Raw genomic sequence first — 22,244 nt, 5'->3', positions numbered from 1 at the left:
TTAAGGTCCTTAATCCATTTTGAGTTAATTTTGATGGAAGATGATAGACAACAGTCTAGTTTCATTCTTTTGCAGGGGGCCAGTTTTCCCAGCACCATTTTATTGAAGAGGCTTTCCTTTCTCCACTGTATGTTTTTGGCTTTTTTGTTGAAAATTATTTGCCCATATAAATATGGGTTTACTTCTGGACTCTCGATTCTGTTTCCCTGGTCCGTGTGTCCGTTTTTCTGTCAGTACCATGCCGTTTTGATTACTGTCGCTTTGTAGTATAATTTGAAGTTGGGCAGAGTGGTACCTCCAGCCTTGTTCTTTTTTTCTCAGGATTGCTTTGGCAATTTGGAGTCTTTTGTGCTTCCATACAAATATGATGAAAAAATCTATTTTTTTTAAAAAAGCCAATGGGATTTTGATGGGGATTCCATTAAATCCATATAATGCTTTAGGTAATGTGGTCATTTTAACTATGTTGATTCTTTCAATCCAAGAACACGGACTATCTTTCCATTTCTTTGTATCTTCTTCGATTTCTTTTAATTAGGGTCTTGTAGTTTTCATTATATATAGGTCCTTCATATGTTTCATTAGATTTATTCCTAGGTATTTTATTCTTTTCGTTGCAATTGCAAAAGGAATTATTTTTCCCACTTTTTCTGACACTGTGTTGTTAGAGTATAGGAACATTATGGATTTTTGAACGTTGATTTTGTATCCAGAGACTTTACTGTATTTGCTTATTGTTTCCAGTAGTGTTCTTATAGAATCTTTAGGGTTTTCTATATAGAGAATCATGTTGTCCCCTAATAGTGACAGTTTGACTTCTTCGTTTCCTATTTGGATGCTTTTTATATCTTTCTGTTGTCTGATTGCACTCGCTAGGACCTCCAATGTTATATTGAATAACAATGGCAATAGTGGACAGCCTTGCCTTGCCTTGTTCCTGATTTTAGAGGGAAAGTTTTTAGTTTTTCACCATTAAGTATAATGTTGGCTGAGAGTTGTCATATATGACCTTTATTATGTTAAGGGACATTTCTTTTATACTGATTTTGTTAAGTGTTTTGATCATAAATGGGTGCCGTATCTTGTCGAAGGCTTTTCTACATCTACTGATATGATCATATGGTTCTTATTTTTTAATTTGTTTATGTGCTGTATCACATTAATCAATTTGCGTATGGTGAACCATCCCTGTGCCCCTGGGATGAAGCCCACTTGATCGTGGTGTATAATCTTTCTAATATGTTTCTGTATTCGGTTCGCTAGTATCTTATTTAGGATTTTTGCGTCTGTGTTCATGAGAGATATTGGTCTGTAGTTTTCTTTATTTGTGTTATCTTGACTAGGTTTTGGTATCAGGGTGATACTGGCCTTATAAAATGAGTTGGGAAGTATTGCCTCCTCTTCAATTTTTTGGAAGAGTTTGGGGAGAATAGGTATTAAATATTCTTTAAATGTTTGGTAGAATTCACTGGTGAAGCCATCTGGTCCTGGACTTTTACTTTTTGGTAGATTTTTGATGATTGTTTCAACTTCCATACTACTGATTGGTCTATTTAGATTTTCCAGTTCTTGATTCAGTCTAGGAAGTTTGTATTTTTCTAAGTACTGGTCTATTTCTTCTAGGTTATTGAATTTGGTGTTATATACTTTTTCATAGTATTCTTGTATGATCCTTTGTATTTCTGCGACGTCAGTTGTAATTTCCCCTCTTTCATCCCTGATTTTGTTTATTTGGATCCTTTCTCTTTTTTCTTTAGTGAGTCTAGCTAGGGATTTGTCAATTTTATTAACTTTCTCAAAGAACCAGCTCTTTGTTGCATTTATTTTTTCTATTTTTTTTTTGTTTTTTTTCATTTCATTTTTTTCTGCTCTAATTTTGATTATTTCTTTCCTTCTGCTGCCTTTAGGCTTCATTTGTTCTTCCTTTTGTAATTTTTTAAGATGAAGCATTAGGTTGTTTATTTGGGCTCGTTCTTGTTTTTGGAGATAGGCCTGTAACTTTCCTCTTATGACCGCTTTTACCGTGTCCCAAAAGTTTTGATATGTTGTACTATCATTATCATTCGTTTCTATATATACTATTAGGCTTCAGTTTTGGCGATATATTAGCAGCCTGATTTTGTTATCTAAGCATATAAATCTCTCTATGAATCTGAAGTTGGGTAATAGCAATAAGTCCAAATGTTTAGATTTTCTGGCTTGTATCATTTTGCTTCAGTCTCCTTTCCTTCGTATACACAGGAATAAGCCACTCTGTGCTATATGCCTTTGCTCTCTGTACATGTCCCTCAGTTGCTAGCTTTGTTTCTTTGAGCATGCTTTCTTCTAGTTTCTTGAATTATTTCTACTTTGAGAAGTGTTTCTACCCTTTAATGTTCATTTCTATTTAATCTTTAATTCTCTTCTTCATGAAATCTTTTTTTGATTTTTACCTTTTCACTCCAAAGTCAAATTTAATCCATCATTTCTCTGACCCACCATCACATGTGATTCCTGATATGTAACAGTTATATTATGAATATGAGGTTTTTGTTATTTTCATATATTGTAAACTCTTGCAGGGGGATTCTCTTGGTACCTTGTATAATGCCTGGCTTAGTAAATATGCCTTGATTGATTGGATGATTAATTGGGGGAAATGAAGTTAGGTAGAGAGCTGATTTTTGTAATAAGGAAAAGTTTTATTGTTTTATTGATTTGTAGAAGGAAAGCTTTATTTTGGATGTATTGATTTGTCTAAAAAGAGGCTGATTCCGAGAAAACAACTTCAATTGAAATTTCCTGTCATTGGGAATAGAAACCATAATCCATGCTTTTATGTGGTCTTTTTTAGTTTATGAAGTATTTTCATATATGCTGAATCAATCAGAGTTTAATTAGGGAAACAGAAGCCACTCAATTCATTAGAGTTTTAACACAGGGAATTAAAGGCTTATATAAACTTTGGGAGGGCTCAGGGAATTAGGGAAGCTGTCCCTGATTATTTTAGCCTGAAGCATGGAAGCTAGTTGTTTTCTCAGAAATCACTGGAAGTCTTAAGAACTCTTTAGATTTGTAGCACCAAAGTGGGTACTTCTCAAGAAACTACTCACCTGGAAGCTGCTTCTCTGCCCAACCATCTATCTACAACTACCTCCAGAAGGGAATCTGGAAATGTTAATTTTCTTTTGCAGTGCAAGGAAGACCTTAAAAGTCATGGCAGTGATGTCTAGTCAGCAACAAACTATTTTGAGCACAGACGTTTAGTAATTTGAGTTTTGTATTTGTCAGGCAGTCATGCAGGGTAATACCTATTTTATATATGAGGAATCAAGTTATTCAACAGTAACTTTCCAGCCTCTTGCATCAACACTTCTGCATTTAATTGCCAATAACTTAATAACCTGGAAGCACCAAAAAGTCCTAAATTTTGAGAAAATGCATTATCTGTGTCTTATATCTTATGTTATTTTGTAAAATATATTTTAGGAATTTATTTTTCAAAATGTTTAAATTGAGTTTCATGGTTAATCTTGGTTTAACAAGAAAAGGGAAGAACTCATTTCTTGAACATTTTAGTTAATCAAGGCTTTAAATAGAGAAGATGAAAATAATGAGTTTTTCATAGATGAAGTACTATATGATTTTAAATCTGGAAGGTGTGTTAATGATCTCTGTGCTTTTTAAATAGAAATGAGTTCAGTCATGGAAAGTCAAATACTTTAAATATTTAATATTTAAATATTTAAATATTTAAAAAACAAAGTTCAGGAAACTTTATTGTTACATTTGTAAAAAAAATAATTGAAAGATGAGGCATGTTTTGGGGGATGGCAGGACTGGAGGGGAGTCAAATATGTGAGGTTTGCTGCATTTTCCATGGATAAGTTTAAAGTAATTAGTTGATTATGCTTTTTAATATAATTTTTATGTTTTTTAATTACTCAAGTTGTGACATGTATCATATCACTTCCTTCTGCAACAGTAAGAAACCTACTCCTATTACATTTTATTATTTTATATTATTTCTTCTTTTCTAGAATACACAGAAAGTAGTTTCAGAATTGCTGATACATACCAGTAAGAAGAACAAACTTATAAACTAGAGTTCGATATTTTTTATGGTTCTTTTTATCTTTACTCTGGGGTTCTGTAGTTCTCCCCACTTCACTGTGGTTAGTTTCTTCGAAGAGTTAGGTTCATTTGTTTCTGTTTACATTTCATTTTACGTTTTTTATCCCCCTAAATTTTAAAATTTTATTTACTTATTTGCCTCCCCCATTATTGTAGTATGTGGTTATAAAAGATAGCACAGTATTAAAAGGTGGACGCAAATAAGGATCACTCCCTTTCTTCTGTCTTGTTCCTGACCACCACCTAGGTAATTGATCCTATAAGTTTGGTATTTGAGCTTTCCTCTGTTTCTTTTTAAATGAAGTAGTAGTTATATCTGTGGCATACTGTAGCTACTCTTTTATGCTTTTCCTTTTTTTGTTGTTATTTAGTAATATATCTTGGAAATAACTATCCATTAATTGTAATCTTACTCATATTTTATAGTTGCTTAGTACTTCATTGTGTGGATGTATCATAATTTGTTTAGCCAGTCTCCTAGGTTTGGACGTTAGTAATACTGCCAATGTTTTGCAGTTACTAAAAGGCTGCCACGATTAACATTGTGCTTCAGGGTTTTTGTTTGGGGTATATCTTCAGGGGAAACTCAGAAGTTGGATTGATGGATCAAAAGGTGAATGTTTGTAGTTTTGTTAGAAATTACTAAATTCTTGTCAGTAATATATCCGAGGCTTGTTTCTTCATAACCTCACCAGTAGAATGTATTGTCATTTAAACATTTTTGCCAACATGATAGATGAGAAATGGTATTTTAGTGTAAGGTTAGTTTTTATTTCTTTTTCTCATATGTGAGGTTGAACATCTTTTCATATGTTTGAGGACCAATTATTCTATCTTTTTTGTGTGTGAATTTTCTGTTCATGTCTTTGGATTTTTAATCTTTTTTTTTCCTTCAATTTTTAAGAGACTTACTAGATATATTAGTTCTTTAGCTGTGATACATATAGCAAATATTTTCTCTTAATTTTTCAGTTGTCTTTTGACTTCATTTATGGTATTTATTGGCCATGCAAAAGTTTTTTTTCCTTTATGTGGTCAAATTTATCACTCTTCTTTCATCGCATCTTTCCTTATATGCAGAACATAGAGAAATTATTTCCTTACATTTAGATGTAGAGGAATTTGCTGATGTGTTTTCTGTTGTACTTGTTTGTTTCATTTTTTTACATTTAAATCTTTTATATATTTGAATTTATTCTAGTGTATGATATGACGTATGGACCTTTTTTCCCCCAAATGGCTGTTCTCTCATCACCATTTATTAAAAACTCCATCTTTGCCCCAGTGATTTGTGATGCCCTTTTTATAATATACTAAATTCCATTAGTACCTGAGTCTTTTTCCATTGATCTACTTGTCTGTTTATGCACCACTAACACACTTATAATTATAGAAATTTTATAGTATATTTTAATGTTGGATAGGCCTAGTCCCTCCTTTGACTTTTAGCTTTTCCTTTTCCACGTTTTTTTTTTTTTGGCTAGTCTTTTTATGTGAACTGTTTATTTTTTCATATAAACTTTGGTATTAATTCATTTAGGTTCACTTAAAAAGCTTGTTGGTGTTTTTGGGGGGAATTTTATTAAACTTAAAAATTAAGGAGAACCGACACCTTTATTATGTTGAATTGTTCTAAAAGCAAAGAGATGGTTTTTCTATTTGTTCTGGTCTAGTGTTTTTGTGATTCAGAAGTGTTTTAAAGTTTTCCTCATATAAATTTTACTCATTTCTTGCTAACTTTATTCCAAAGTGTTTTAGCTTCTTTACTGCTATCGTAAATGAGATTTCCCCTACCGTTATGATATCTAAATAGTTATTGTTTCTGTATGTGAAGTCTACAGATGTCTATGTTTATTTTACTTATTTCAAGCTTTATTGAGATATAATTGACATATAACATTATTTAAGTTTAAAGTATACAGCATGTTGATTTGCTACACTTAAATGCTGCAGAATTATTACCACCATAGCCTTAGCTAACACCTCTTTCACATCACATAATCACCATTTCTTTTTTGTGGTAACAACATTTAAGATCTCTCCTAGAAACTTTCAGGTATACATATAATACAATGCTACTAACTATAGTCAACATGCTGTACATTTGATCCCCAGAACTTACTCATCTTATAACTGGAAATTTTTACTCTTTGACCCCATTTCTCCCACCCTTCAGCTCCTGGTAAACACCACCATTCTAGTCTCTGTTTCTGAGTTTGGCTTTTTTGGATTCCACATGTAAGTGATATCAAACAATATTTGTATTTCTCTATCTGACTTATTTCACTTAGCATAATGCTCTCAGGGTCCATACATATCGCAAATGGCATGATTTCCTTCTTTCTCATGGCTGAATAATGTTCCATTGTATGTATATATACCACATCTTTCTTATCCATTCTTCTGCTGACCGGCACTTAAGTTGTTTCCATATCTTTGCTATTGTGAATAATGCTGCAGTGAACATGGGAGTGAGATTCTGTTTTTGTTTTCCTTGGATATATATCCAGATATGGGATTACTGTAAAGTGTTCTCTTTTCTTCACATTGTTGCCAACACTTGTTATCATTTAATGATAGCCATTTTAGCAGGTGTAAGATGATATATCTCATTGTGGTTTTGATTTGCATTTCCTTGATGATTAGTGCTGTTGAATATCTTTTCATGTTTCTGTTGGCCATTTGTATGTCGTCTTTGGAAAAATGTCGGTTCAGATCCTCTGCCCACTTTTTAATTGGATGGTTTGGTTTTTTATTTTTTTAATTTTTTGCTTTTGAGTTGTATGAGTTCTTTATATATTTTGGATATTAACCTCTTTTTCTATATATGACTTGCAAATATTTTCTCCCATTCCATTGGTTGCCTTTTCATTTTGTTAATGCTTTCTTTTGCTATGCAAAAGCTTTTTAGTTTGATGTTCTATTGTCTTTGCTTTTTATGTAAAATCCAAAAATCTTTTATTGTCTTTGCTTTTTATGTAAAATCCAAAAATCTTTGCCAAGACTGATGTCAAGGAGATTACCCCCTATGTTTTTTTCTAGGAGTTTTATTGGTCTGTCATTTTTCTTTAGCTAGTGGCTTGTCTCTTGTTAATTTTTTCTAAAAATTGATTTTGTCTTATTATTTAGGTCTTCTGTTTCCCTATATCTACCTTATTAATTCATGCTTTTATTAATTCTTGATTTCAGGTCTTGCATTCAAGTGTTTAACCCATTTTTGAGTTGGTTTTTGTGTATGATGTAAGATAGTGGTCCAGTTTCATTCTTTTGCATATGGCTATCTGATTTTCTCAGCAGCGTTTATTGAAGAAACTCTCCATTGTATATTATTGACTCCTTTGTCATATAGTAATTAACCGTACATGGGTGGGTTTATTTCTGGGCTCTTTATTCAATTCCATTGATTTATGTTTCTATTTTTATGCCAATATTATACTGTTTTTGATGATTATAACTTTGTAATATAGTTTGAAATCAGAAATTGTAATGCTACTAACTTTGTTCTTCTTTCTGAAGATTTCTGGGGGTCAGGGTAAAGATGACAGACTAGGTAAAAGCAGGATTCGTCTCCTCCCAGGACCGCATTGAAATTACAACCAAATTATAAAATAATCAACGTGGAGAATCACCTGAAGTTCAGCTGATCATAACACCTACATCTGATAATATAAAGGAGCCACATCGAAGCCAGTAGGAGGGGCAAAGTCCCGAATCGGGCTGGTCTCGCACCCACGGGTGGTGGATGATCACCGGGAGGGAGAGCGAGGCTGCAGAGGCTCTCCTGAAGAAGAGGGGGTTCCTTGTCTCATCTGGGGGCTATGCAGCACAGGGTCCCAGCCCAGGGAAGAGGAGATTCCAATAACTCTGACTGTAGAAACTAGAGTGGATTCTGGCCATCTGAGTGAGACGGAAAGCAACTGAGCCCCTAGACGTCCCTTTGAAGGACCCGCACAAAGGATTTCTGACCTGCGGACACTCACCCGGGACATCGGCCGTGGGTCTGAGGCTCGCGCAAGATTCAGTCTGAAAAAATCTTCATTACCTGGAGTCAGAAAGAGAGATGGAAAGGCAGCCACCATTGTGCCTTAGTCTGGCCTCCCTAACAGACCATGCCAGCTTGATTGTGCAGACCCCTCCCACAGAACCATTAGAAGCCCCTGGTCTGATGGCGGGAACTTACAGCAGTTACTAAATTTCCAGCAAGACTGAGGATGTTTTGATCTGGCAGTCACTGTCTCTCTGAGACCCTGCCCCACACAACCTTCAGACTGCCTGCCCAGGGCAGGTATTATTGGCTTGCTGCCAAGCTCAGCTCCAAGTGATTCAGAACCAAGTGTTCACAGTGGGACAGCCATCCTTGTGAGTGGCCTTCCCAATCGCAGCAAAAGCAGCCAGCCTATAAGCTACATTTCAATTCCCAATGGGCGACCAGTGCCATGAGCCGCATTTCAACAGAAAACATGGCAGAGTGAGAGACATCCTCAGATCTCTCCCCTTGAAACAACAATAAGCTGAACATCTAAAACTCAACAAAAAACACCCAAACTGCACACCAGCACGCCTGACTGTGGGATCTGCACATAAGAGCTACCAGAAGTACTTTAAGGCATTATATAAAGCAGGGACCAAAGGCTTAGACGCCACCTACTGGAAACCAAAAGAAAAGCGCCTTCTTTGCAGCAGACTACAGACAGACCTTTATATAATAAACCTTCTTTCTGGAAAACAGTATAATACACTTCCATTAATGCCTAGGAGGAGAAATAGTCCATTAAACACCATGAACAACCAATGTGACAAGCCATCTCATAAAGAAAGAGAAAAATCTCTAGAAAATAAGCTTACAGACATAGAAATATGCGACTTAAATGACAGAGAATTTAGGATGGTACTTCTGAAAAAACTCAATGAGATCGAAAACAAATCATATCAACAATTTCAGGATTTGAAAACAACTAGATGAGAAGAGCAAGGAGATTGAAACCCTCAAAAAGAACCAAATAGAACTTCTAGAGAGTTGAAAAATGAAAAGAGCAAGCTTGAAGATTTCTTTGGCTATTTGGGGCTTTTTAAGGTTCCATACGCATTTTGGGATTGTTTGTTCTATTTCTGTAAACAATGACATTGGATTTATTTATTTATTTATTTTCATTATGGTGACATTGGTTAACGAAATCTAGTAAATTTCAGGTGTACAGTTCAATAGTAGGGCATATATATATTGCATTGTGTGTTCACTGCCCAAAGTTAGATTTCTTTCTGTCACCACATTTTTGACCCCTTTTACCTCATCTACTTTCCCCGCCCCACCCCTCTCCCTCTGCCCTCTGGTAACTGCTAGTCTATTGTCCATGTACATGAATCTGTTTGTCCCATTTGTTGCTTTTAGGTTTATATCCCATGTGTAATTGACACCATGTGGTTTTCAACTTTTTCTGTCTGGCGTATTTCGCTTAGCATGGTTATCTCAAGGTCCATCCATGTTGTTGCAAATGGCAGTATTTCATCTCTTCTTATGGCATTGGAATTTTCATAGGGATTCCCTTAAATCTAGATTATGTTAGGTAGTATGGATTATATACATTTTATATGCTGCTACTTCTTTCATTGTTTGAATTTTAGCATTGACTCTAGGGTTTATCAGATATACTGTGATATCATCCACAAATAAAAATTTTACTTCTTTTCCAGTTTTTATTCCTTCATTTGCTTTCTCTTATCTAATTGCATTGATCTTTGCCTCCAGTTAAATGTGGAATAGCAGTGGAGATGATATACATCCTTGTTTTTTTTCTTGATTTTAGTGTAAATGCCTCTAGTGTTTTTCCTGTTAAGAAATGCACTGGCTCTAGGGCTAAAGTGTGTATATTTTTTTCATGTTAAGAGAGGGTCTATCACTTTGTATTTTTTTTTCCAGGAATGGGTATTGAATTTTGCTGAAGGCTTTTTCATCATTCGTGGATATAATCACATGGTTTTTGTTTTCTTAGATCTGTTAAGGAACTAATCTTGCATTTCTGGAAAAATCAATTAGCCCTGGTGTATTATTTTCTTAATGTAGTGTGGAATTCCGTTCATTCATTTTTTAATTTAGTATTTTTATGTAGATATTTATATGCAATATTAGTCTGTAGTTTTTCTCTTTTATACTGTGTTTATCAAGTTTAGTTATAATCATCCTTGCTTCATAAACAGAATTGGAAAGTTTTCCTTTATTTTTGTTATTCTCAATTCATGGAGCATTAGGACTATCTGGTCTTTGAAATTTTGGTAAATTTGTGAAACTGTCTGGGCCTGGTGCTTTTTTTTTTTTCCAGCATGAATACTTTTATATAACCACGGGTGAACAAGCCACAAATTTTGAAGTTAAATCCACTAAGAAGATAATAGCAAAATTTAAAAAGATTTCTATGGTGATGTGACTTCCATTCACAATAAAACATTCATAATTGAAATTTTTATTTTATATACAAAGAGCTAGCATTGTTTCTGCAGTAGATGTCGGAATGACCCTTCATGGAAGTTCACTTGGGCCAACTTAATGAAGCCTTTATCTTTCGCGTACTGATGGAAACACTGGCAGCACATGTTGAGGCTGTATTTCTGGATCAGACCGTGTGGATTTGAGCAGACGTGGCAAGAAGGAGAACCCTGGCCGAATTTTCTCAGTTGCTGATGACCCATCTTGCTCTCTCGGAGGCAACGAGGCAGAAGTTGGGCCTGGCACTTTTTTTGTAGAGCGACTCATTGATAACTTTATTTCTTCAACAGAAATTGGTCAGTCTAAACTTTGTTTCCTACAAGTTTACTTTTGATAAACTGTATTTTTATAGTATATGATTCATTTCATCTATATTTTGAAATATATATACCTGGAGGTCTGCAAATTTTTCTTTCCTTCTGTTTCAATGCTTATTTTCCTTGTCATTTATTTGTATATTTGTGCTTTTTCTGTTGTTTAAGTTAGCTAGTGGATTGTCTCTTGTTAATTTTTTAAAAAAAATTGATTTTGGCTTATTATCTAGATCTTCTGTTTGTTTTCTATCTTACTAATTCCTGCTTTTATCTTTATTTCTTGCTTTGTGCTTTCTTTTGTTTTAGTTTGTTATTCGTTTTCTAGTCTTTTGGGCTGGGAATTTATTTATATTTGTGCTTCATTTCTGTAGATAAAAGTATTTAAGGCTATGAATTTTCCTCTAATCACTGTTCCAAATATATCCCATAGATTTTTTTCCAACATAATTTTATGAAAAATTTCAAGCATACAGTAAAATTGAAAGAATTTTACAGTGCATACTCATATATCGATCACCTAGCTATTACCATTAACATTTTACTTACTTTATCACATATCAATCCATTTATCTATTCCTCTATCTGTTAATAACTCATCCTGGTGTTTGGACACATTTTCAACTGTAGATATTAGTAAGCTTTCCCCTTAAATATTTCAGCATATTTATCACTAAGCAGAGTTCAGTATTCCTTTACAAATTTTTCTTTTGAAAACAAAAACTTAGAAATGTTTTTCTTTGAGGAAAATTTGAATACATTGAAATATACAAATCTTTAGCATACATTTACTGGATTTTGACAAATGCACGTACCTATCAAGATATAGAATATTACCATTACCCAGAAAATCCCCTCATAATGATTGCCAGATTCCTGCTTACATTCTTCTCAGAGGCAACCACTGTTTTGGGTTTTTTCTGCCATAGTAGTTTTCATATGAGTATTATAAATTTTTGTTCCTGGTACTTTTGAGATCCACACATGTTGTGTATGTCATAGTTCATCCCTTTTTTATATTGTTGATAGTATTCTATTGTATGGATATATCACATATTTTCTAGAATTTTATTTAAATGTAACTATATCATAGTAATATTTAGCATGTGGCTTTTTAGTTAGTATAATGCTTCGATCTTTATATCACTACTTTGTTCTTTTTTTTTTTTTTTTTTTTTGCTAAACAGTGAATATGCCATAGTTTATTTACTATTTTTCTATTTATGGGTGCCTGGGCTCGTTCTAGGTTTGGCTATTATAAATAAAGCTACTATAAACATTTCTCTTAGAAGTCTTTTTGTTGATATCTATATTTGTTTCTTTTAAGTAAATAACTAAGAATGAAACTTGTAAGTCATAAGGTAGGTGTCTGGTTTAGTTTTATAAGGTATAGTCAAAAGTTTTCTGAATGGTTTTCCATGGTTGTATTATTTTATATTCCCACCAACAATGAATGTATATGAGTTCCACTTACATGTAAACTCATCAGCACTTGGCGTTAGTTTTTTTCATTTTAGCCAACATGGTGGGCTTTAGTAGTATCTCATGGTGTTAAGTTGTGTTTATAGTTTTAGCTCTTATATTTGTATGTATCTATGATGCACTTATATTATTTTTTTATTGTGGTAAAATCAACAAATTATACTTTTTAACAGTTTTTCAGTGTCCTGTATTGTTAAGTATATGCACATTGTTGTACAAAGAGATCTTTAGAACTTTTTCATCTTTCATGACCGAAATACTATTCCCATGGAACAACAACTCCCAGTTTCCTGCTTCTCCCATCTCCAGGCAATCACCATTCTCCTTTTTGTTTCTATGAGTTTGATTGTTTTAGACAACTCGTATATAAGTGGAATCATGCAATTTTTTTTTGTTTCACTTAGTGTAATGTCCCACGTTATAGCATAGGACAGGGTTTTCTTTCTTTTTAAAGGCTGAATATATTCCATTATATGTATATACCACATTTTATAACTATTCATCCATCGATGGACATTCAGGTTGCTCTTGGATATAGTGAATAATGATGCAATGAACATGGGTGTGCACATATCTCTTCAAGATCCTGTATTCAGTTCTTTTTGAATATATACCCAGAAGTTGGATTGTTGAATCATATGGTAGTTCTATTTTTAATTTTTTGAGGAACCTTCATATTGTTTTCCATAGCAGCTACACCATTTTATAGTTCTACCAACGTGGTGTTGTTGTCGTCGTTGTTATTGTTGTTATTATTTTGGATAGTGGCCATCTTAACAAGTGTAAGATGATATCTAGTGGTTTTGATTTGCATATCCCTGATGGTTTAGTGATGTTGAGAGTCTTTTTATGTGCCTATTGTCAATTTATACATCTTCTTTGGAGAAATGTTTGAGTCTTTTGACCACCTTTTGACCAATTTTTAATTTGGTTACTTTTTGTTAATGAGTTATAGGAGTTTTTTTTTTATACTGAATATTAACTTTTATTTAATGTATGGTTTGCAAATATTTTCTCCAACTTAATAGATTGTCTTTTCAATCTTGATTCTTTCCCTTTCTGCACAGAAATTGTAGTACCATTTGTCTATTTTCACTTTTGTTACCTTAGCTTTTAGTGTCATAGTCAAGAAATCATTGTCCATTCCAATGTCATGGAGTTTTCTCCCTGTGTTTTCTTCTAGGAGTTTTATAGTTTTAGGTCTTATGTTTAGGTCTTTAATCCATTGTGAGTTAATTTTATATATGGTATAAGGTAAGAGTCTATTTTTATTCTTTTGCATGTAGATGTCCAGCTTTCTCAATATTTATCGAAAAGACTATCATGTCCTTTTTGTGTAGTCTTGTTACCATTGTCCAGGATCATTTGATTATATACACGAGGGTTTATTTCTGGGCTCTCTATTCTGTTCTATTTGTTTATATGTCTTTCTGTATGCCAGTATTATACTGTTTTGACTACTATGCCTTTGAAATATATTTTCAAATCAGGAAGGGTGAGGCTTCTAGCTTTATTCTTACCAAAGATTGTTTTAGCTATTTAGGGCCCTTTGGGATTCCATGTGAATTTTAGAATTTTTTCTGTTTCTACAAAAAATGCCCTTGAGATTTTCATAGGGATTGCATTGAATCTGTAGATAGCTTTGCTACTATGGACATTTTAACAATATTGCCTTCTCAAGCCAAGAGCATGAAGTATCTTTCTATTTGTTTGTGTCAACTTTAATATCTTTCAGCTATGTTTTTCAATTTAGAGTATACAAAACTTTTGCCTTAGTTAAGTTTATTCTTAAGTACTTTGTTCTTTTTAATGCTATTGTAAGTATAATGCTATTATTTTCTTATTTCCTTTTAAGATTGTTCATTGTTAGTATACAAGAACACAGCTGATTTTTGAGCATCGATTCTGTAACCTGTAGCTATTGAATTTGTTTATTCTAGCAGGGTTATTTTGTTGTGTATTTATGTGTGTAATCTTAGGGTTTCTGTATATAAAATCCTGTCATCTGTAAACAGAAATAGTTTCACTTCTTCCTTTCCAATTTGGGTGTCTTATATTTTTGTTTTAGTTGCCCTAATTGTTCTGGCTAAGAATTCCGGTACCATGTTGAATATAAGTGGCAAGTGTGGGTATCCTTGCCTTGTTTCTGATCTAAGAGGAAGAGTTTTCAGTTTTTCATTGTTGAGCATGATATTAACTCTGAGCCTTTCATATATGATCTTTACTTTATTGGGATACTTACTTCTATTTCTAATTCGTTGAGTGCTTTTATCATGAAAAGGTATTGAATTTTGTCAAATGATTTTTTTCCCACATCAGTTGAGGTGATTATGTGATTTCTGCCTTTTATTCTGTTAATGTGGTATATTACATTTTTGTATATTAAATTCTTGCATTCAAGGATAAATCCCATTTGGTTATGGTGTATAATTGTTTTAACATGCTGCTAAATTTAGTTTGCTGGTATTTTGTTGAGGTTTTTGCGTCAATATTCATCATGGATACTGGTCTGAAGATTTCTTGTGGTATTTTTTTTTGGCTTTGGCGTCAGGGTAATAATGCTGCCTCATAAAATGAGTTTCGATGTGCTCCTTCCTCTTCAGTTTTTTGGAAAAGTTTGAGAGGTTTTGGCATTAATTCTTTTTTAAATGTTTGGTAGAATTCTCCAGTGAAGCCACCAGGTCATAGGCTTTTATTTGTTGGGAGGTTTTGGTTATTGATTCAACTTTCTTATGTGTTACAGTTCTGTTCAGATTTCTATTTCTTCATGATCTAGTCTTGGTAGGTTTTATATATTTAGGAAGTTATCCATTTCTTCTAGGTTATCCAATTTGTTGGTGTGTAATTGTTTGTAGTAGTCTCATAATCCTTTTTATTTCTTTGGCATCAATTTTAATGTCTTCTCTACCATATCTGATTTTAGTTATTTGAGTCTTTTGTTTTCTTAGTTAATCTAGTTAAGGGCTTACCAATTTTGTTGATCTTTTCAAGAAATAAACTCTTGGTTTCACTGATTTTTTAAAAAAATTGTTTTTCTATACTCTATTTTGATATTTCTGAGCTAATCATTATTAACTCCTTCCTTCTGCTAACTTTTTGTTCTTTTTCTAGTTCCTTGAGATATACAGTTAGGTTATTGGTTTGAGATCTTTCATCTTTTTTGATGTAGGCATTTCCAGCTTTAAATTACCTTCTTAAACCTGCTTTTGTTACAACACATAAGTTTTGGTATGGTGTGATTTCATTTTTATTTGTCTCATGATATTTTCTAATTTCCCTTGTGATTTCTTCTTTGAGTCATTGGTTTTTCAAGAGTATGTTGTTTAATTTGCACATATTTATGGGTTTTCCAGTTTTTCTGTTGTTGATTTCTAGTTTCATTTCATTGTGGTCAAAAGAGATGGTTTGTGAAATTTTAATCATTTTAAATTTGTTAAGGCTTATTTTGTGGCCTAACATGTGATCCGTCCTAAAATATGTTCCTTGTTCACTTGAGAAGAATGTGTATTCTGCTGCTGTTGTGTGTCTGTGTGTGGGGGTGTTCTGTCTATGTCTGTTAGGTTTCATTGGTCTATAGTGTTGTTCAAGTCTTTTGTTTTCTTATAGATCTTCTGTCTGATAGTGCTATCCATTATTGAAAGTAGAGTATTGCAATCTTCTATTGTTATGTTACTATTTCTCTCTTCAGTTATGTCAATGTTTGCTTTATATATTTGATATTAGCTGCATATATATATAATTGTTTCATCTCCTGGCAAAATGACCGATTTATTATTACCTAATGCCTTCTTTTCCTCTTTTGACAGTTTTTGATTTAAACTCTATTTTGCCTGATATAAACAAGTCTATTCTACCCTCTTTTGGTTACCATTTGCATGGAATATCTTTTTCTGTCCTTTCGCTTTTAGCCGATTTCTATCTACACTCATGGTGAGTCTCTTGTAGAAGGCATATAATTACATCTTGATTTTTGAAATCCATTCAGCTTGTCTATGTCTTTCATTGGCGAGTTTAAGGCATTTAAACTAATTACTGACATGGAAAACTTACTATTGCCATTTTGTTGTTTTCTATCTTGTAGATATTTTGTCTTTCTTTTCCTCTCTTGCTACCTTCTTTTGTGTTTTGTTGATTGTTTTGTACTAACGTGCTTTGATTCCTTTCTTATTTTCTTTTGTGTATCTTCTATAGGTATTTTCTTTGTGGCCACCATGGGACTTACATAAAACATGTTACAATTAGAAAAATTTATTTTAAGCTGATAACCACTTAATTTTAATCATACAAAAAAACTACTTTTTTACATCTGCCCACCCCCATTTTATGTTATTGATGTCACAAATTGTATCTTTATATGTTGTGTATTTGTTAACCTAGTTTTATGGTTATAGTTATTTTTTAAAGACTTTTTTTAGAGTAATTTTAGGTTCATAGGAAAATTGAGAGAATGATATAAAGGTTTCCTATACACCCTCACATATAAATAGCCTTCTCTGTTATCAGCGTCCCCCACACCAGAGTGGTACGTTTGTTACAGTCGATGAACTTACATTGAATATTGTAATCACCCCAAGTCCATACTTTACATTCTAGTATACTCTTGGTGTTGTATATTCTATAGGTTTAGACAAATATATAATGACATGTATCCATCGTTACAGTTTCATACACAGTAATTTCATTGCCCTAAAAATACCCTGTGCTCTCTGCCTGTTTCATCCCATGTTCTTAACCTCTGGCAACCACTGATCTTTTTATGATCTCCACAGTTTTGCCTTTTCCAGAATGCTATATAGTTGGAATTATCCAGTATGTATGTAGCCTTTTCAGATTGGCTTCTTTCACTTAGTAATATGTAGTTAAGTTTCTTTCGTGTTTTCTCATGGCTCGATAGCTCATGTCTCTTTAGCACTGTACAGGTTTCCCCGCTATACAAAAGTAGAGTATTCTTATGAAACATTCATAAGCCAAAATGGTGCAAAGGGAAGAGTATTCCCCGTTTCCTAAAGTTTGAGTTAAGCCAGCCACTTTGCTTTTAGAAAAGTTGTACATTAGGACCTGTTTTGGCTAACTGAAAGAAATCTGAAGAGGATTTTCTCTCTTGGGATAAAGGTCACTACTATACTAATGTGGGTCTTTGGTGAAAGTGAAGTGGCGTGACTCAAGCTATTGGAAAGTGGGAATACCTGTATAATATTCATCCGTTCACCTACTGAAGGACATATTAGTTGCTTTCAGGTTTTGGAAATCGTAAATAAAGCTGCTAAAACCACGCGTAGGTTTTCATGTGGACACGTTTTCAACTCCTTTGGGTAAATACCAAGGAGTGTGATTGCTGGATTATGTGGTAAGAGTATGTTTAGTTTTGTGAGAAACTGCTAGACTGTTTTCCAAAGTGGCCATACCATTTTGCATTCCACCAGCAATAAATGACAGTTCCTACTGCACTACATCCTTACCAGCATTTGGTGTTGCTGGATTTTGGCCATTTTAATAAGTTTTTAGGTATCTCATTATTTTAATTTGCATTTCCCTGATGACTTGTGATGTGAAACATCTTTTCATATGCTTATATGCCATCTGTGTATCTTCTTTGGTGAGTTGTTTCTTAAGGTCTTTGGCCCATATTTTAATTGGGCTGTTTGTTTTCTTATTGTTGAGTTTTAGGAGTTTTTTGTGTATTTTACAAAGTCCTTTATCACATGTGTCTTTTGCAAATGTTTTCTCCCAGTCTAAGGTTGGTTTTCTTATTCTGTGAATATTGTCTTTCACAGAGTAGAAGCTGTTTTTTTTTTTTTTTTGTATTCGATTGATAGTTTTAAGGGAAAAATATATGACATTTTCAAACTACTTTTTATAAACAACTTCAAAATCCTTAATATCATTCAAGATATTGTCATAGTTCTTTAAAAAAAATTTTTCTTGTGATTAAGACTTGAAGATCTCTGTTTGCAACTTTCAAATATGCAATACAGATTATTAACTATAGTCACCATGCTGTGCATCACATTCTTATAATTATTTTATAACTGGAAGTTTGTACCTTTCACCACCTTCACCCATTTTTAAGAAGTTTTACATTTTAATGTACTCTAGCTTATCTATTATTTCTTTCTTTGGATTATTCCTTGGTGTTGTATCTAAAACATAACTGCCATATCCAGGGTCATTTAGATTTCTCCTGTTATCTTTAAAAGCTTCAATAAAATCTACATTGCTTGTTAAATAGAAGTTTTATAGTTTTGTGTTTTATACTAAGGTCTGTGATCCATTTTGAGTTACTGTTTGTGAAGGGTATAAGGTCATTGTCTAGGGTTTTTTTTTTGCATGTGGATGTCCAGCTGTTTCAGCACCATTTTTTGAAAAGACTGTCTTTGGTCCATTGTAGTGCTTTTGCTCCCTTGTCAAAGATCAGCTGACTGTATTTATGTGGGTCTATTTCTGGGCTCTCTATTCTGTTCCATTGTTATATTTGTCCTTTTCCCAATACCATGGTTTCTTGATTACTGTAGGTTTATAGTAAGGCTTGAAGTTGAGTAATTTCTGTTCTCCAACTTTATTCTTCTTTAATATTGTGTTGGCTATTCTGGGTCTTTAGCCTGTCCATAAAAACTTGAAAATCAGTTTGATATCCACAAAATGACTTGTTTGGATTTTGACTGGGATTGCATTGAATCTAGAGATCAAGTTGGGAAACTGTTATCTGGACAATATTGAATCTCCATATCCATGAACATGGAACATCTCCCTATTTATTTAGTTCCGCTTTGATTTTATTCATCAAAATATTGTAATTTCCTCAGGTGGCTATTGTATATATTTTGTTATACCTAAGTGCTTAATTTTGGGTGTGCTAATCTTAAATGGTATTGTGTTTTAAATTCTACTTGCTCATTGCTGTTATATTGGAAACTTTATTTTCTGGTAATTTCATATTTAATGAAAACTTACAAGAGTAGTATAAAGAATTCCTGTATACCCTTTACATTTCTTCTTTAATTGTTGACATTTTGTTAACAGTTACATCTTTATATAATGATATCCACTAACATAGTTTTATAGTTTTTTATGCTTTTATCTTTTAAATTCTGTACCAGTATTAAAACTGCTCTACTTATGACCATTATAATACACTATTTTTTATTTGTTTATATGTTTACCTTTAACAGTGGGCTTTATATTTTTATATGCTTTCGTGTTTGTCTAATGTCTTTTTATTTTAACTTATAGGTCTAGTGGTGATGAACTCGTCAGCCTTTGCAGGTCTAGTGGTGATGAACTCGTCAGCCTTTGTTTATCTGGGAAAATCTTTAATTCTCCTTCATTTTTGAAGGATTGTTTTGCTGATTATTCTTGTTTGGCAGTTTTTTATTTTTTAATTTTTATTTTTTTAACACTTTGAATATATCATCCCATTCCCCTGTGACCTATAAGGTTTCTTCTGAGAAATCCACTGATAATCTTATGGAAATACCCTTGTACTTAATGAGTCACTTTTCTCTTGCTGCTTTCAAGATTCTCTCTTTGTCTTTGACTTTTGACAGTTTATTTAAAATAAGTTTTGTTGTGGGCTTCTTTGAGTTAATCCAGATTAGTTGGAGTCCTTTGAGCTTCTTGAATTTCAATGTCCATTTTCTTCCTCACATTTGGGAAGTTTTCGTCCATTATTTCTTGAAATAAGCTTTCTGTTCCTTCCTCTCCTCATTTTGGAACTACCATAATGCATATATTAGTCACCTTATTTGTATTTCATAATTTCCTTAGGCTTTTTCTTCTTTGCCATTGTTTCTTTATTTTGCTCCTCTCAATATTTTCAGAATATCTGTGTTTGAGTTCACTGATTCTTTGTTTTGCTTGATCAGGTCTGCTGTTGAACCCCTCTAGGGAACTTTGCAATTCAGTTATTGTATTCTACAGTCTACCACATTGTTTGGTTCTTTATTATATTCTCTCTTTGTTGATATTCTCATTTTGTTTGTGAATTATTTTTCTGATTTCATTTAGTTGTATATCTGTATTGTATATCATCGAATGTCTTTAAGACCATTGTTTTGAATTCTTTGTTGGGCAGATCATAGGTCTTGCTTTCTTTTGGATTGATTTTTAGAGATTTATTTTGTTGCTTTGATGGGGTGTTGTTTCTCTTTTTCTTCATGAGCTTTGTAATATTTTGCTGAGTTTAAGGACTGGCTTCATACAGGGAAATACTGTCACTAGTCAGTAGGAGTCCTCTGAAACTTTTTTTCGGAGGTTACAACTTCTTTTAACTTGTGCGTGTATTTTCCTATTTTGAAGTTTACCGGTTTCTTTTGTAGGAGTTTGCAATTTCTTGCTCCCTCTGTTGTGTATTTGTGGTAATTTAGGTTCTCTGCTGCTAATCAACAAGGAGCCATACTCTCCTTTTTTGTTAGTGGCCCCCAGGTAGCCAAAGTATACTAGCTCCCCATCAGCACTCTGAATCAGGCAAGACATCTTTTTCTCGGGTAAGTCTCTGAAAATCTGGAACACTGGATGCATGCTTCACTCTTCTCTCTTCTTCCTAAGGTAGAAACTTTGAGTTACGTACCTTCTTCTGGTTGCACTGAGCCATGTTGGCTACTTTTTTACTGCACCACTGGTCCTCTGGTTCCCCAGTTATTGCCTTTCTCCCTTGTTTCAGCAGCTCTCAGTCATCCAAATCATCTTGGTTCCTGTAGAGTCAGGAGAGACAGAAACTAGCCCCTTGAGCAGCTCTCTAAAGCCGGAATGTTAGATGCATGTTTCCACCCTCCAGAAGAGAAACCACAAGCCAAGCTGAGCTGTGCTTGCTTTTTGGGGAGAGGTCGTTATGGGTAAAGTGATGGCTCTTTTTATCCATTTCAGTGTGGCTATTCTTGGCTTTGCGCTTACCTAGGTACTGCAGCTTTATTGTTTTTTGGCATTCTCATAAAGATATTTTGGTCTGCATATTGTTTTTATATCGTCAATGTAGGGCGAAAGGGAGCTGGGACTTCTTATTCTGTCATCTTGCCAACATCATTCTCAAATTACTTTTTGCATATGGTATGAGATATGGGTAGAGGTTCATTTTTTATTCCATATAGTGGTCTAGCACCATTTTTAAAAAGTTCTATTTTCCTACAGAGTAATCTTGGTGACTTTGTCGAACACCAGTCGACTATATGACTATATGAAATGATTCTATTTCTAGACTGTCTGTTTTGTTCTATTGATCTGTTTTTATACCACTACCCCACCATTTTGATTAGTATAATTTTATAGTAAGTCTTAAAATCAGTCATCATGTTTTGTACTTCCATATGAATTTTAGTATTGGCTTGATAACTTCTCAAACAATCCTACTGGAATTTTTATTGGGAGTTATTTGAATCAATAGAATAGTAGAACTGACATTGTACCAAATTGAATCTTCCAATCTACAAACGTGGTCTATCTCTCCATTATTTGGATTTTCTTTATATCTCCCAACAATGTTTTATAGTTTTCAGTGTAGCCGTCTTACACATCTTTTGTTAAATTTATTTTAAATTTTTTGATACTGTTGAAAAAGGAATTATTGCTAAGTTTTATTTTCAAATAATTTGTTGCCAATATATAGAAATCTAATTGACTATATATATGTTTTGTATGATGTGTATTTTACATATTTTTGTGTATTTATTTCAAATGTTGTAACCTTGCTATTCTTATTATTTCTAGTAGATGTTTTGCATATACCTTAGGATTTTCTGCAAAAGCAATTATATTACCTGAAAATTGACAATTTTACTTCTCTTCTTTAAACGTTGTCATTTATTCAGTTTTGTTGGCTTTTTTTATTGTCTAGGATTTCCAGTTCAGTATTGGAGGAAAGTGGT

At 33.3% G+C, this 22,244-nt stretch overlaps 2 protein-coding genes across 4 annotated transcripts in view; one reads left to right on the top strand and one right to left on the bottom strand.

Moving 5' to 3' along the window:
• The window catches only part of RSRC1 (arginine and serine rich coiled-coil 1), a 346,237-nt gene that overhangs the window by 10,840 nt on the left and 313,153 nt on the right, over window positions 1-22,244 (top strand). The window lies entirely within an intron of this gene.
• Window positions 10,480-10,817, bottom strand: LOC120598807 (40S ribosomal protein S29-like). The gene is made up of 2 exons (XM_039857893.1): window positions 10,642-10,817; window positions 10,480-10,488 (listed from the first exon to the last, which is right to left on the bottom strand). The coding sequence occupies exons 1-2, from the start codon at window positions 10,795-10,797 to the stop codon at window positions 10,480-10,482; spliced, it is 165 nt and encodes a 54-aa protein (XP_039713827.1). The 5' UTR covers window positions 10,798-10,817.

Source organism: Pteropus medius, unplaced genomic scaffold, assembly GCF_902729225.1.
Source record: "Pteropus medius unplaced genomic scaffold, Ma_sr-lr_union100, whole genome shotgun sequence".
In the NCBI taxonomy this organism is placed as follows: Eukaryota; Metazoa; Chordata; class Mammalia; order Chiroptera; family Pteropodidae; genus Pteropus; species Pteropus medius.
The sequence above is the reverse complement of the archived record's forward strand: the minus strand, read 5'-3'. Positions and strand labels throughout refer to the sequence as shown.

Excerpts from the sequence above, each read along its gene's own strand:
- LOC120598807 (XM_039857893.1), bottom strand. The coding sequence starts at position 10,797 with ATGGGTCATCAGCAACTGAGAAAATTCGGCCAGGGTTCTCCTTCTTGC.